Consider the following 14,672-nt stretch of genomic DNA (forward strand, 5'->3'; position numbering starts at 1 on the left):
TTGCGTGGCACAAAGAGAAGGGGAAAGCTCCTCATTCCCTGCCCTTGCAGAGGAGCTCGAGCCCACTAGAGGGCAATGAAAGAAATCAGGATTTCTCCAGCCCTGGAAAACCCCCTAATTTCGCACTGAAGGTTTTTCCTGTGATAATAGATCACGGGATAATGGGGAAATATATTTTCTAGGATTGTTGGCACAAAAAACAGCAGCCACATACATATAACGGCAAGAAGAGCTGGATGAAAAATCACCACCCAGGATATAATTAGCTGATTGAGATAAAAATAAAAAATATTACAGAAAATAAAATGATGATGATGTTAAAAGTGCACATTTGTGTATGTGTGTGTGGAGAAAGGGGAGTGATGCTACAATCCCTCACTGCAATTTTCCAGCTCCTCTCTTTTTTCCCATAATTTTTCTCTGGGTGTTTTAATCTCCACAAAACTTTATGGCTTGGGCTGAAAGTTGTCATTGCTGGAGAAAATGAATTTTTCTAAATTTCTAGGACAGCCACTCAGCCATCTGTCATAAACACAACTGTATTTATTAAATATTTAATAAATAAATATATATATTTATTTATTGCAGTTTCCATATTTTAAAAAAAAATCTAGATTAACTAGAAATATCAAGGAAATATCTTTAAGAAGTGCAAAAACCTTTAAGTTTGGGTGTCCTTCAGCATGAAGCACTGGCCAATAAAGACAAATTTGTCTAATTTTTTAGCTTTTTAAGGGAAATGTGGGTTTCACATAGTCAGTAGATTATGAATATTGAAAATTTTAGAAGAGGGAATGGGCACCAGTTCCCTGAGCACTTCAAATGGGAAAATAAGACAACACAAACAACACTGGGCCAATTTGTACATGGGTAAAAACAACAAAACAAAACCAACCAACCAAAAAAAAAAAAAAAAAACCAAACAACCCACCCCCACCCCCCAAAAAAGAAATAACATTCAAATGATAGGGAATATAATTAGTGCCAATCAATGTTTTTGTAGAAAATAGGTCAAATATAAACACAACATCTGTCTTTGATGCTATTACAAGTTCAGCTGACATAGGAAAATTTGCAGATCCAATCCAGTGAACATTTTGTGCTTGATTGAGTATCATAAAATTATTTTAATTAAAAAGAGAAGTGCAAAAAAAAGTGCAAAACTTAGGGAGTGATAACTGGATTAAGATGGACTTTCACCAGGATTGTTGTGAATTGCAGTGATCAAGGCTTAGAAATAATTTAAAAATTAGTACTGGTAAAACTGGGACATCATGTGAAGGTCAGAGTTACTGCCCAGAACCACTGAGATCGTTGGAATGCAGTTAAATCTCAAATTGCCTCCATGGCTTCCCTGAAAAAATCCAAAATTCCACCTTCACCCATTGTCTGGATACAGCTCTTCCTCCTGCCCTTCTCCACCACCTCACAAAGGGTCTTGATGTGTAAAAGAGTTTCTTCTTCTGTGAACACCTTAAATACAACTCCTTTAAAACTTGAAAAAGGCCTGGTTTAACCGAGCCAACTAAAAATAACCAAAGCACAGGAGAAAGGAGAAGCCACAATGGAAATACATTAACCCCAAAAATCCATAGGAGGCTGCTTGCTCCGGGAAAGGTCAGGATTGAAAACTGGATTTTATACTGGGGCTTGAAGCAGGGATTCACTGGAAGTGATTTCTCAGTCTTTGATGACTCTTCCTGCACAGAACTCCATGGGCCTGCCCTAGAAGGTATCTTGGGATGCTCTAGGCAGCAGGAAGAGGAAATATATTTTGTCCACTTTATGCTGGGTAGTTGGATTCACTTTCAGAGCCAGAGAGTAAATGACACCTAATATGTGTCAGCTAGCAAAAAATACAAGTTTATCTTGTCTGCAAGGATAAAAAAGAGGGAAGGTTTTTCAGAAACACAGGCCTGAGGGGAAAAAAGTGGAAAATCTGAGGACTGGGGAAAATGTGGAAGAAAAGGATGAGGGACAACACCAAATGACAGAAGATTCTTCTCTGTGAAGGTGGTGAGACCCTGGCACAGGATGCCCAGAGAAGCTGTGGCTGCCCCTGGATCCCTGGAAGTGCCCAAGGCCAGGCTGGACAGAACTTGGAGCAACCTGGGATGGTGGAAGGGGTCCCTGCCCGTGGCAGGGGTGGGAATGGGATGAGCTTTAAGGTCCCTTCCAACCCAAACTGTTGGGGGATTCTGTGATTCCATGGTAAAACAAAAGGAAAGACCAATCTACAAGAGATCTGTGGAAGTTAATAAAGGAGAAAAAAAATTTGATGGAAAAAGATCACAAGCTCAAACCAGACACGACAATGTTGCTGGCTAAAGCATCCTCTGATTTTTCCTTCCAGGAAGTATTGACTTGTTTTCCCCAAAGCTGAGAGTTCTCTTTGATGTACACTTCATACAGAAAATAAAACACACAATCCTATGACAGTTCTTTGGGCAACAAAAATACTAAGAGGAACAAAACTCCGGGGCCAGATTTTTATCTCAATTACATTACTGGAAATCCAAATTCCATGGATTCAAATTGCTTTGCTCTGGATTGGCAGCTTATGGGTGATCTGCACTGGGTCCTCTGAGGGAATCTTGAGACATCAGCTGGAAAACAACTTCAGCAGACATGAACTGTCAACACAACTGGCTATCAACCATCTGGTTATCAAATCATGGGGACCTGAGTGTTTAAGTGGACCCTCCTCTGTCCATATTCAGAGGCCTGAGCAGGATATTTTATAAATGTTGAGTATCTGCCATTTCCACATGAGAGCTCTGTGGAACTCAGAACTTCCTGAAGTGTCATCATGCTCAGATACATTTTGTGCTTTCGGAGTATTTCAGAGTTGGGTAAACAGTGGGAAAGTGTTCCATGAGCATTCATTTGAATCCTGGCTCAGGCACACTTCTGTCCCCGAGAAAATGAGGTTTGAGGAGTGTTCTTGGATCCCACAGCTCAGCACTAGGTGTAAACTGCTTGGAGAGCAGAAGTAATGTTCCCATGCTCATTAGAAATGTCACTTTAAAAAAAGCTTTTTCCTGAAGTTTTAAATTTGTATGGAAACCTCAAACCAGGCCAATCTCTCTCCCCCTCTCCAGAGAGATTCCCACTTCCAATCTTATCCTTCACCTGGACATGGATGGATCCAAAGGGCAGAGCAGAATAAAGGCACAACATTTTCACACATGATGAGACTGAACACATCTGGAGATGATTCCTCAGGTTTATTTCCTGGAAATTTTTCGTTAGGTCAGTTTTAAGAGCTGTGTTTAACCCAAAGAGAACAAGACCAGCACCAGCTAATGACCCTCATTGTTCCTTTTACTTTGACCTTTTTCTATTTTATCCTGTCCTCCCCCTAACTAATCTCTCAGTTAAACTGAACTCCTTGAGAGCTTCCTGAAGAGAAGGAATTCCATCCTGTTCCCAGTAAATCCTGTGTTCACTTAATCCACCATTATTAAGGTCATCATCACATTTTTGCACCTGACATTTAATGTGCTTGTGACACTTTCAGAATGCTCTAACAGATGCATGATCAAGATCAAGACATTCAAAAGCCTGGACTAGAAGCTCTTCAGAAGGATCCCAGATACCACTGAATTATGTTAGAGAACATTTCCAGGCTGATGGGAAGGGATTCAACCTCTGTGTTGGCATCAGTGCACATTCCACTACTTTTCCTGGGCACTGGGATGACCCAAGAGAGTTGTGCCCAACTGGAGGCCAGGTCACACAGGGTAGGACCCCTCAAACAACAGCTCAGCCCTTTAAAATCTTCATTTTCTGAAGCAACATGAGGACCTGCCATGGAGATTGAGAATTTATCTGCCTAAGGAATGAAAATGGGATGTCTACACAAATCCAGCATGTTTTTACATTAATGGCAGGCTGAACAGGGCAAGCCACACAAAGCAGGGAATGCTTTATTTACAACCCACTCTTAAAGTCAAATCCATTTGATATTTACATTAGTTTATTACAGGGCAATTTCTAGCATTAGTTTAAATGTCCAATATAAACTTCACATTCCCAGTGCAATAAAGCAAATGGCTCCCTCAGTGACCCCCATGACCTCCCAGATGAAAAAATGATTGCAAAACACAAAGTCTGGTTTCTTCCTGCTCTTCCTGGTTCTAAATCCAAATACAGGATCAGCTGTATTTGCAACAGTCAAAGGGCCAAATGAAATGCCTGGCCTTTATCAAGTGAAGACAATAAATGCAGAATTGAAAGCTATATTAAAAAAAAAATATTGCCTTTCTCAGCATTAATAAAAACAAGCACCATGTGCTGCATTCCTGGGGAACAGGAAGAGTAGCAGGAGGCACTCACTCAGCATGGGATGGTGGCACTTCTCTGCCTCAGGGAATGCCCATCCCTGGAAGTGTCCAAGGCCAGGTTGGAAGGGGCTTGGAGCAACCTGGGATTGTGGGAGGTGTCCCTGCCCATGGCAGGGGGTGGAATGAAATGGGCTTTAAGGAATCCACCACCTCCTTGGGAAGCCCCTTCCAACATCTAATCACCTTCTTCCTGACAAAATTCTTCCTGATGTCCAAACTGAACCTCCCCTGGCACAGCTTGAAGCCGTTCCCTCTCATCCTGTTCCTGTTCCCTGGCAGCAGAGCCTGACCCCCCCCTGACTGTCCCCTCCTGTCAGGGAGTTGTGCAGAGCCACAAGGTCCCCCCTGAGCCTCCTTTTCTCCAGGCTGAGCCCCTTTCCCAGCTCCCTCAGCCCCTCCTGGTGCTCCAGCCCCTTCCCCAGCTCTGTGCCCTTCCCTGGACACGCTCCAGCCCCTCAATGTCCTTCCTGTCCCAGAGCTGTCCCCAGCACTGGAGGTGTCCCAGCAGTGCCAGCACAGGGGACAGCACTGCCCTGGTCCTGCTGCCACCCCAGAGCTGGCACAGCCCAGGTGCCTTTGGCCTCTTGCCCACCTGGGCACACCTGGCTCATGTTGGGAACACCCCCAGGGCCCTTTCCAGCCCCTCTGCCCCAGCCTGGAGCTGCAGGGGGCCGTGGTCACCAAGTGCAGCATCATTCCCCAGCACTCCCTGTGCCCAGCCATCACCAGTTCTTACCCCAGCCCAGAGGGAACCTGCCCAGGCCATGGGCTGCTGGATTTTCCAGGAATAAGCCATGGGAGATGCTGTCAAAGGCTTTGCTCAAGTCCAGGTAGACACATCCACAAGTTGATCCTAAGTTCATGCCATTAATGCTTTTATCTTGCTGCCACTGTCTTCAAGAAATGGATTAGGATTAGTTTTGAGAGATTTCCCCAATGTGAGGTGCCCGAATTTTATCAGAGTGGCAAAGTCAAATTTTCTGCAGTTAGAGTGACATGAAAAGAGTTCACAAGTGCTCACACAAAACCTCCTCATCCAGAGCCAAACGCAGCTTTCTCCAAGAGGGAGGAACATACAAAGGGTATTTCTGCAGCACAGAAAAGTGATTACCACCCAAAGAATGGCTCAGCTTATCAGATCAGCTTTGCTTGTCTCCACAAGAGCCACCACCATCAATCAGGAATCAAGTTGTTGCCATTCACAGCAGAGTGAAGCAGAGATAATTTGACACATAAAGCTCTGAATTAGACATAATTTGAAGAGGAGTAAGCAGGTGTTATTTTTTTATTGACTATTGTATTGCTTTATAAAAACAATCTCATTTTAAAAGAGCTGTTTAACTTCTCCCAGCCAAAAATCACATGAAAAACCATCTCCCAGGCAAAGCCTGTTCTGAATTCACACAGCACATCAGATAAAACACAGATGAAGGTTGTGAATTCCCACTGCCAGGCATTCCTTCATGGAATTAACCACTCAGAACTGCAGATCCCAGAGGTCTGTAAACAGCCCTGCCTCCAGCTTTGACAAATACAATCCTGACCACTCCACCTCCTTGCAGGTTGCTGTTCCAAAGCTCACTGCTTTTGGAATGCCTTAGGAAACTCCAGCTTTTCAATCTCTTTCCTTGACATCAAATGTAAAGGTCTTATTTTTGCACCTGAGGGTTTTGCTGGTTTGTTCCCACCCCATATCACAGAAAGCTGATGGAAGTTCCCAGTGTCTGCTGTGCTGCAGGGATTGCTGCATCTTCTGCTAATTCATTGTGTTCCTGATTCCATGGAATGCACCCACCCAAAACCTCTGCTCTGGAGCCAGACTGGGAGAGCTGGGCGTGTTCCCCTGGAGAAGAGAAGGATCCAGGGAGAGCTCAGAGCCCCTTCCAGAGCCTAAAGGGGCTCCAGGAGAGCTGGAGAGGGACTGGGGACAAGGGATGGAGGGACAGGACACAGGGAATGGCTTCCACTGCCAGAGGGCAGGGATGGATGGGATATTGGGAAGGAATTCCTGGCTGTGAGGGTGGGGAGGCCCTGGCAGAGGGTGCCCAGAGAAGCTGTGGCTGCCCCTGGATCCCTGGAAGTGTCCAAGGTCAGGATGGATGGGGCATGGAGCAGCCTGGGACAGTGGAAGGTGTCCCTGCCCATGGCTCATGGATGATCTTTAAGGTCCCTTCTAACCCTAACCATTCTGTGATTTCATGAAGGGGAGGCACTCAGTGTATTCTCAGAGCCTTACAACCCAGTGCTAGTGCCTGACAAAACAACTGCAAGGTCTGATTCTGGAAAAAAAAAAGAAAAAGAATACAAACTTCTTCCCACCCTGATTTCATTCTCTGGACTACAATTGCCTCAATAATTCATTTGAAAACTAAACCCAGCTGAGCAACTGTCTTGAAAATTGAGTAACCTCAGGTTCACCTGTATTAAAAAACCTCAGCTTCAGGCAAAGCTGCTCATTCACAGTGATTTCACCAAGGCCTGGCCCTCATTTGATGTTTTTCTGATTACAGTTCCATGGTGTCACCGTTTAGCAGCAGCACTATTGTATTACAGTCTGTCACCAGCAGCTGACTCTGACTCCTGCACTCAGCTCCCTCAGCAGCTCCAGCCCCATGGCTCGATGTGAATTCAGTGCTCTACTGCCATTTCTCAGCTCTCAAAGCAGCTGCAGGATCAGCAACAAGTTCCACAACTCAAAACAAATGTGACCTTGCAGGGTACCTATGTTTGGGGTACCCCAAGGGTCCCACTCACAGCCTGGTTATAAATCTGATTATTGTCACTTGAAATTGAATCCCAGTATCACTGAGGTTGGAAAAGCACCCTGAGATCATTGAATCCAAGCATCCCCCAGCACTGCCAAGGCCACCACTGAACCATGCCCCCAAGTACCACATCCACAGCTTTTAAATCCCTGCAGGAATGGGGAATCCACCACTTACCTGGGAAACCCATTCTAATGCTTACTCACCCTTTCTGTGAAGAATTTTTCCCTAATATCCAATCTAGACCCCAACCTGGCACAGCCTGAGGCCATTTCTCCTTGTCCTGTCCCTGTTCCCTGGGAGCACAGCCTGACCCTCCCAGCTGTCCCCTCCTCTCAGGGAGTTGTGCAGAGCCACAAGGTCCCCCCGAGCCTCCTTTTCTCCAGGCTGAGCCCCTTTCCCAGCTCAGCTCCCTCAGCCCCTCTTGGTGCTCCAGCTCCTTCCCCAGCTCTGTGCCCTTCCCTGGAGGGTTCACCAGGAGCCAGTTAGGAAAAAAACCCAAACCTCATCTAGCAAACCCATAATTTTCTGGTTGAAAGCCATTTTTAGGACTCTTTTAGGCCCTCAGCTCAAACCACATCTAAGAGCACATGCAGAATTATTCAGTGAACAAAAAAATAAATGACATTTTGATTTTATTTTTCTTCCTTTGCAGCGCCAAAAAATACTGGAGTCACCCATGCACACTGCAGTTATTGTAATATTTGTTAGTCCTTCCTCCCTTGCTGCAGGCACCACTGCTTATCACGGAAAAATTGTGCCATTCCCACATTTTTATCCATGATTATCTGGCATGTGTCACTGCCAGAAAAGCTTGATATTTATTTTAAATTGCTGCAATAATAAGGAAAGTGGTTGTATTACATTTACATTAAAATAATGGAATGCACAGCATTTAATATGAAAAGGGATTCCTGAACAAATTGTTTGCTCAGTGTGTTTCCCACACAACCATTCCACTGCTCCTGCAATACCCCAGTAGATAATATTGGAGATATTGTTGTTAATAATACATGGGAAGCACACATCCCTGAGGAATTTCAGTGCATATTTGCTGGGTTTCCTTAGCTGGCAACACCGTCCCTTCCTTCCCCACTTCAGTGCAAAAACAAACTCTACATGTGCTCACTTACAGTTGTGCCTAATTATATAAATGTACTAATTACACACACTTTTCAAAGTAGGTAAATTTTAAATGGTGCCATTAAGGAAATCTATTTGATGATGGAAATTTCTGTAATATCATATTGCAATCTCACACATGGCAATTTTGCTCTCATGTCAGTATTTATTTAATGACAAATAACAGCAGAGGATAATAGAGTTGGGAAAGCAAATTAAAGCTGCAAGATTTGCAGGGTGATGTTGGTCAGCAGATGCTAAAGGAAAGGAATAAAAGGAATTTGGAAAAGCAGTGGATCTGGGGTAAATGAGTAAAAAGAAGTTTTGAATGATAAATGTCTTCCAAAACCACCAGATAAACACCTGCAAGAGTGACTGATCCCCATCAGATACAAATATAAGTCATTGAGCACTTCATTTACACACACAGTTGTCAGACCTGGCAATCACTTACCTGCAGTCCTGAGCACCTCTCTGCACTCAAAATAATTCCAGTTGCAAGTAGGAACCAGTCCTAGGAGCTCACCCACTCATACCACACTGGTAAAAAACAATCTGCTGCCTTTTGGGACCTTCTGGCTGATGTAAAAAGAGCTTTTTACTTTTCACATCAAATATACACCAAAACTCCTGGTTCTTTAACATAACACCAGTGAGGTGATTGTATAATTAAATATAATGAGCACTGATTGTCTGTTGGTACTACTTAAGTTTACTGCCCTGATGTCCCAGGTGAGTGGATTTTTTACATATAAATTTGAATAATTTAATATTTTTTTGCTGCAGAATCTGGATTTTGCAGAGCACTGGGCAGCACCACAGTGCAACACTGCAGGACACTAATTCCTCTGCCTTTACTTAAACAACAAAGTGGCAGAGAAGAGACAGAATCCATTTTCCTCAGAAAACAGGGAGAAATTCTGTGTAAGAAAAGGAATTGGTGGATGTTCTCTCACACAAATCCTATTGTCACAACAAATACCCTCAGTAAGTCACAGGCTGTCACACCTCAGCCAAGACATTTATGGCAAGGCTTGATAGAAGCATCTCATAAGCATCAGGTGGGTGATCCTGAGTTACCCAGCTCAGTCATTGATCAGCAATGTTCAGGAACTCTTGGATCTGGGATTTTGGGTTCACCCTTCAGGGTTTGGGGTCCAGAGAAGCTTGAATAGCTTTAAATTCAGAGATTTCTGTTCTGGTGAACCCACATTAAATAAATCTGTAGAAGAGACTCAAAATATCTCCGCACAAGGAACTATTTCTCTTTCTGCATGGTTATAAAATGACTCACACAGAGAAAAAAAATCCCTAGAAGTTGGAATTTAAAGCAACTATGATGCAAGTTGGTCATTGGACAGAAGAGCTGCAACAGCAGCACAGAGAGTACAACGCTCAGGGAGTGATTTTGTGTTAATTGGTGACATCTGTGACCTTGTGCTCACAGGTGAAGCAATTCCACCCCCTGCCCAGTGTTACCTTCTGATATTCTTCCTTGGATCTCAGGGCAGCTTCCATCTGTTCCTGGGAGAAGGTGTAGATGGCCGAGCGGTACTGAGTGCCGACGTCGTTCCCCTGCCGCATCCCTGGGGGGACACAAGGCAGGGGGATCAGCTTCCCTCCCTCCCTGGGGGCTGGGGGAAGTCCAAACACCCCCATTCCACAGAATCCCAGTGTGGGTTGGGCTGGGTTGGGCTGGGCTGGGTTGGGCTGGGCTGGGTTGGGTTGGGTTGGTTTGGGTTGGGCTGGGTTGGACTGGGTTGGATTGGGTTGGGTTGGGTTGGGCTCGGTTGGGTTGGGTTGGGTTGGGTTGGGTTGGGTTGGGTTGGGTTGGGTTGGGTTGGGTTGGGTTGGGTTGGGCTGGATTGGGTTGGGTTGGTTTGGGTTGAGTTGGGCTGGGTTGGGTTGGGTTGGTTTGGGTTGAGTTGGGCTGGGTTGGGTTGGGTTGGATTGGGTTGGGTTGGGCTGGGTTGGGTTAGGTTGGGTTGGGTTGGGCTGGGTTTAGTTAGGTTGGGTTGGGCTGGGTTTAGTTAGGTTGGGTTGGGTTAGGTTGGGTTGGGTTGGGCTGGATTGGGTTGGGTTGGATTGGGCTGGGTTGGTTTGGGTTGGATTGGGCTGAGTTGGGCTGGGTTGGGTTGGGCTGGATTGGGTTGGGTTGGGTTAGGTTGGGTTGGGTTAGGTTGGGTTGGGTTGGGTTGGGTTGGGCTGGGCTGGGTTGCTTGGGCTGGATTGGGTTGGTTTGGGTTGAGTTGGGCTGGGTTGGGCTGGGTTGGGTTGGGTTGGGTTGGATTGGGTTGGGCTGGGTTGGGTTGGGTTGGGTTGGATTGGGTTGGTTTGGGTTGAGTTGGGCTGGGTTGGGTTGGGTTGGGCTGGATTGGGTTGGGTTGGGTTGGGTTGGGTTGGTTTGGGTTGGGCTGGGCTGGGTTGGGTTGGGTTGGGCTGGATTAGGTTAGGTCGGTTTAGGAGAGACCTTAGAGCTCATCTCATTCCAACCCCCTGCCATGGGACACCTCCCAGTAAATTCAGGATGTTAAACACAGCTGGATTAGCAGAGTTTCTGCCATGGGCACTCAGCAGGGAGTTTTAGGGAGTCCAAGTCTTTGGTTAAAGAGTCCTGAAGGGATTCAATGCTGATGTCTCCTTTTAAATGTCACGAAAATGAAAGATGAGCATTTTACAGTTTTGTTCCATCACACAAGGGTCAAATACAGATGTCAAACTTTAAATAATTAATCTGCAGTCACTGTAATCATGGCATTCTTAAAAAACCTGATTTTGGACCATGCAAATGGTTACCAAAAAAAAAATGTTGATTTTATCGAGTGCTTATAATCTTTCTTGTGCTGTGGGAATACAAGTTAATGGGAGAGAGGTACAAAATACTTTTGGAGAAAAATAGGTATTTTTGGGACAGGTTGCCCAGAGAGCTTGTGGACTCCCTGTCCCTTAAGGAGTTCAAGACCAGGCTGGATGGGCAATTTTGGCAAAAGGATTTTGTGATATTTCTGCTGATATGTGTAACCCCTTCAAAAGACCTGATGTATGAACTCATTCATGTACAAATTTGCAAAATATGGGATGGATTCTCCCTGCAAAGCTACAAAACACTGGGCCAAAGCAGAGAGGTAACAACAGTCCCCTCAGGTGACCAGCCCAGATCTGGTTTGGCACTGCAGTCCTGGGAAGCCACTGCTGATTCTCATTCCCATTCCCATTCCCATCCTCTCCAGCCAGCTTTGCTGTGGATCATTCCCTAAACTCAAGCAACAGCCTCAGAGCAGCTTTAGCATCAAGAATTATCTGGACATGCACTTCTGCAGCTGCATTGGCAGCTTTGTTTACACTGCCTCTTTCCCCTTCTTCCCAGTTTTGTGTTCAAGAACCCAACTTCAAGCTTTGCTGGAATAAAATGTGTTAATTTTGACTTTGCTTAAGAAACTCCAACTTTTTCACTCCCCCAAGTTCATCCACACCAGCAGACAGAGCCCTCCCAAAAAGCTGCAATCCAAGACAAATTGGAAATCATCAGGATTGGTGTTAGGATTGCCACGAGGCTGCAGAAGCCTCTCTGAGGATTCCCATCAAGTGTCAGGATTGTGGAGATGAAATGGAAAAGGAAATGGATGTCCTGAAAACCCCCTGGCAAAGGACAGAGGGTGGAGAAAGAGCCTGTGGTACTGGAGGGAAAAAATGCCATCAGCTCAGTACTCCTCATTAATTTACTCCTCATGGATTTATCCCTCTTGGATGTCCCAGGGCAACAAAAAAAAATATTTAAAGGGAAATACAATAAACAAACAAAAACTGCCTGAAATATTTATGAAAAAGAAGACACAAAAAAGTTTTAAAATATGTATAAGGAAGAAAATTCCATTCAGTGACCAACAGTTACATGAAAGAATCTGATTCCAAAACATCTTCTGGCATTTTCTGATAATTTGGGTTATTTTTTAGCTGTTTAATGTATTATTACAACAAAAACAACAACAATGTTCTTCATCAATATTTAATAGTGGCAAGTGCCACCAGAGAATATTTTGCTCATTCCTTTGGAAGTTCTTCCAGGGTGGCAGGGAACTCTGGTAAAGCCAATTTGGGATAAAATGAGGACAGGCCAGGAAAGCTTTAATTTTGCCAGAATATGTTAATGCTGATTGATGCTTGAGCTTAAGCATTAACATTCTGCAAATCTATTTATTGCTTAACAAACTGTTTAACAACCAGCTAGGGAAGAGATTACAAAAATCTCTCTAAATGGAGGATCACTACAGAGGGTGTTGGTTTCCAGCATGAATTTAGGAGTGTAAGTTTGGTATGAGCTCACATGCAAAGTGCTCTGAGTGAAAAAATCAGATTATTTAATATTTGCATGTGCCACCATGACATAGTATCTGGGAGCCAGTCAGCTTAATTAATTTATTGAAGAGAAGGTTAAGAGGAGAACTGACTCTAAATTAAAAATACATTTCCAGAGAGGAAAAAAAAAAAACCCAGAGAAATGAGGCTTTTCAGTCTTGCCAAAGTTGTTTAACTTGGAAGGCCAATTGAAAGCCAAAGTATCCAAAATCCAGGTGGGAAATAAGACATCCATGCAACAAAGATCATTTATCTCTTGAACAATGTACCTAAAGCCATATTCCATTCCTGAGGGATTCACTTCAAGGAAATACACTTTGACAGAATCATAAAAAGGTTTGGGTTGGAAGGGACCCTGAAGATCACCCAGTGCCATCCCTTGCCATGAGCCAAACCTGCCAGTTTAGGGATCGTTTTTAGGGTAGCTCCAGAAGATCAATCTTTTCCTCAAGGATAACAGGGAAATCTGTCAGTAGGACCCGAACCTCCCTTCTGTTCAGGACTGAACAGGCTCCTTCTTAAAGTTGGTAAGAAAATTTATTAACCCTGAGGATTCAGAGAATCACAGAGGGCGGAAGAGGCCTCAGAGATCACCAAGTCCAACCATCCCCAGCACTGCCAAGGCCACCACTGACCCATGTCCCCAAGTGCCACATCCACATGGACTTTAAATTCCTCCAGGGATGGGAGCTCCACCCCTGCCCTGGGTAGCTGTGCCAGGGCTGACAACTCTTTCCATAAAGGAATTGTTCTCATCCAGACCTACTTTAGTAATATCAGTGGGGCAAGAGAGAGACTGGAAAAGGCAAATCCTGTGTCCCTGACCAGGTGAGCAGGAATGCATCCAGCAGGAGCAGAGACAAACAGACCTCTGAGGTAACAGCCTGGCAGTCACTGGTGAGGCCTGAAACAAAGAAAATCAGCTGATCTGCTGGGAACAGCCAGAAATCCTCTTGTCAAACAGGTGCTTTGATAGAGAGACTGATTTCAGAACAGAGAGAAAAGCAGAGAATTTCCACGTCTCTGGAAAAAGACAAAAATATGTGGGGTTTGGATATGGTTGTGTGGTGTCAAAATATAAAAAAGTCCAAAATCCAACAGCCCAGATCCTGAGTGAGCACTGGGCTGTCACTGTAAGCTCTTGTCTCTGGAGAACCAGAGTAGATAAGGGCATCTGCAGCTCCAAATGTGTTCAGATGTTGGGCATGGATCATAATCAGGAATTTCCCTCTGTCTGGCTCTCCTTTGGTTTGAATGACTGGAATAGGGACTGGAATATGGAATCCCTATCCCTGGAAGTGCCCAAGGCCAGACTGGACAAGACTTGGAGCAACCTGGGATAGTGGAAGGTGTCTCTGCTCAAGGGCAAGGGGTGGAATGAGACAATCTTTAAGTTCCCGTTCCAACCCAAATCATTCTGTGGTTCTCTGATTAATAAAAAAACATATTTCCCAGTGCTATTTTTTTTCCTTCAGAAACTGCAAACAAGCAGATTTGTTTCCAAAAAAGCCGATGTTTAATACATTACCTACAAAAAGCTAAAGCAAAAGACACTTTATTTCATTGGCTAAATCAAGGAATTCTTTCAAAGACTCAACCCTCTAATGACTTGAAAGTAACACTTATACACCACTCCTTATCTTCCCTCCATTTAAAAATAATATAAAAAAGGTAATGGCATCATCCGTCAACTTTGCTATTCTCGGAGGATCCCAGGCATAATGGAGATAAATGGCTGAGGTCTCTTTGACTCTTCTCTGCCATCCAGTGAAATTTTAAAGGGCAGTTCATAGCTCTTATTTTTATCATAATTTTTCCTGTGATTTATAGACTTTTCTGCAGCTGTCACTTATTTTCCTATACCTGCAGCAACCTGAGATACGGATTGGTCATTTTCTTCTCCCCAATCAATCCTTGCTGAGTTAGGACTAATAAAACTCCTTCTTCCAGCTCATCATATCATTATTTAGTAAAAATCAATGGCACCATGTCAGCCTGGCTTGATGTCATCACTCACTCTAATGATTACATCCATACAGCTTAAAAGTTGCCAGGGGAAAGTAAAACTCTTTATGGCACATGA

At 44.3% G+C, this 14,672-nt stretch overlaps 1 protein-coding gene across 3 annotated transcripts in view; it reads right to left on the reverse strand.

Annotated features, from left to right (window-relative positions):
* The window catches only part of MSRA (methionine sulfoxide reductase A), a 238,867-nt gene that overhangs the window by 71,684 nt on the left and 152,511 nt on the right, over positions 1–14,672 (reverse strand). For all 3 annotated transcript variants that reach the window (XM_059843115.1, XM_059843113.1, XM_059843114.1), the window contains one exon: positions 9,713–9,819. In XM_059843115.1, coding sequence (XP_059699098.1) covers positions 9,713–9,819 — 107 coding nt within the window. The remainder of the gene's footprint in view (positions 1–9,712; positions 9,820–14,672) is intronic.

Source organism: Haemorhous mexicanus, chromosome 3 (genome assembly GCF_027477595.1).
Source record: "Haemorhous mexicanus isolate bHaeMex1 chromosome 3, bHaeMex1.pri, whole genome shotgun sequence".
Classification (NCBI taxonomy): Eukaryota; Metazoa; Chordata; class Aves; order Passeriformes; family Fringillidae; genus Haemorhous; species Haemorhous mexicanus.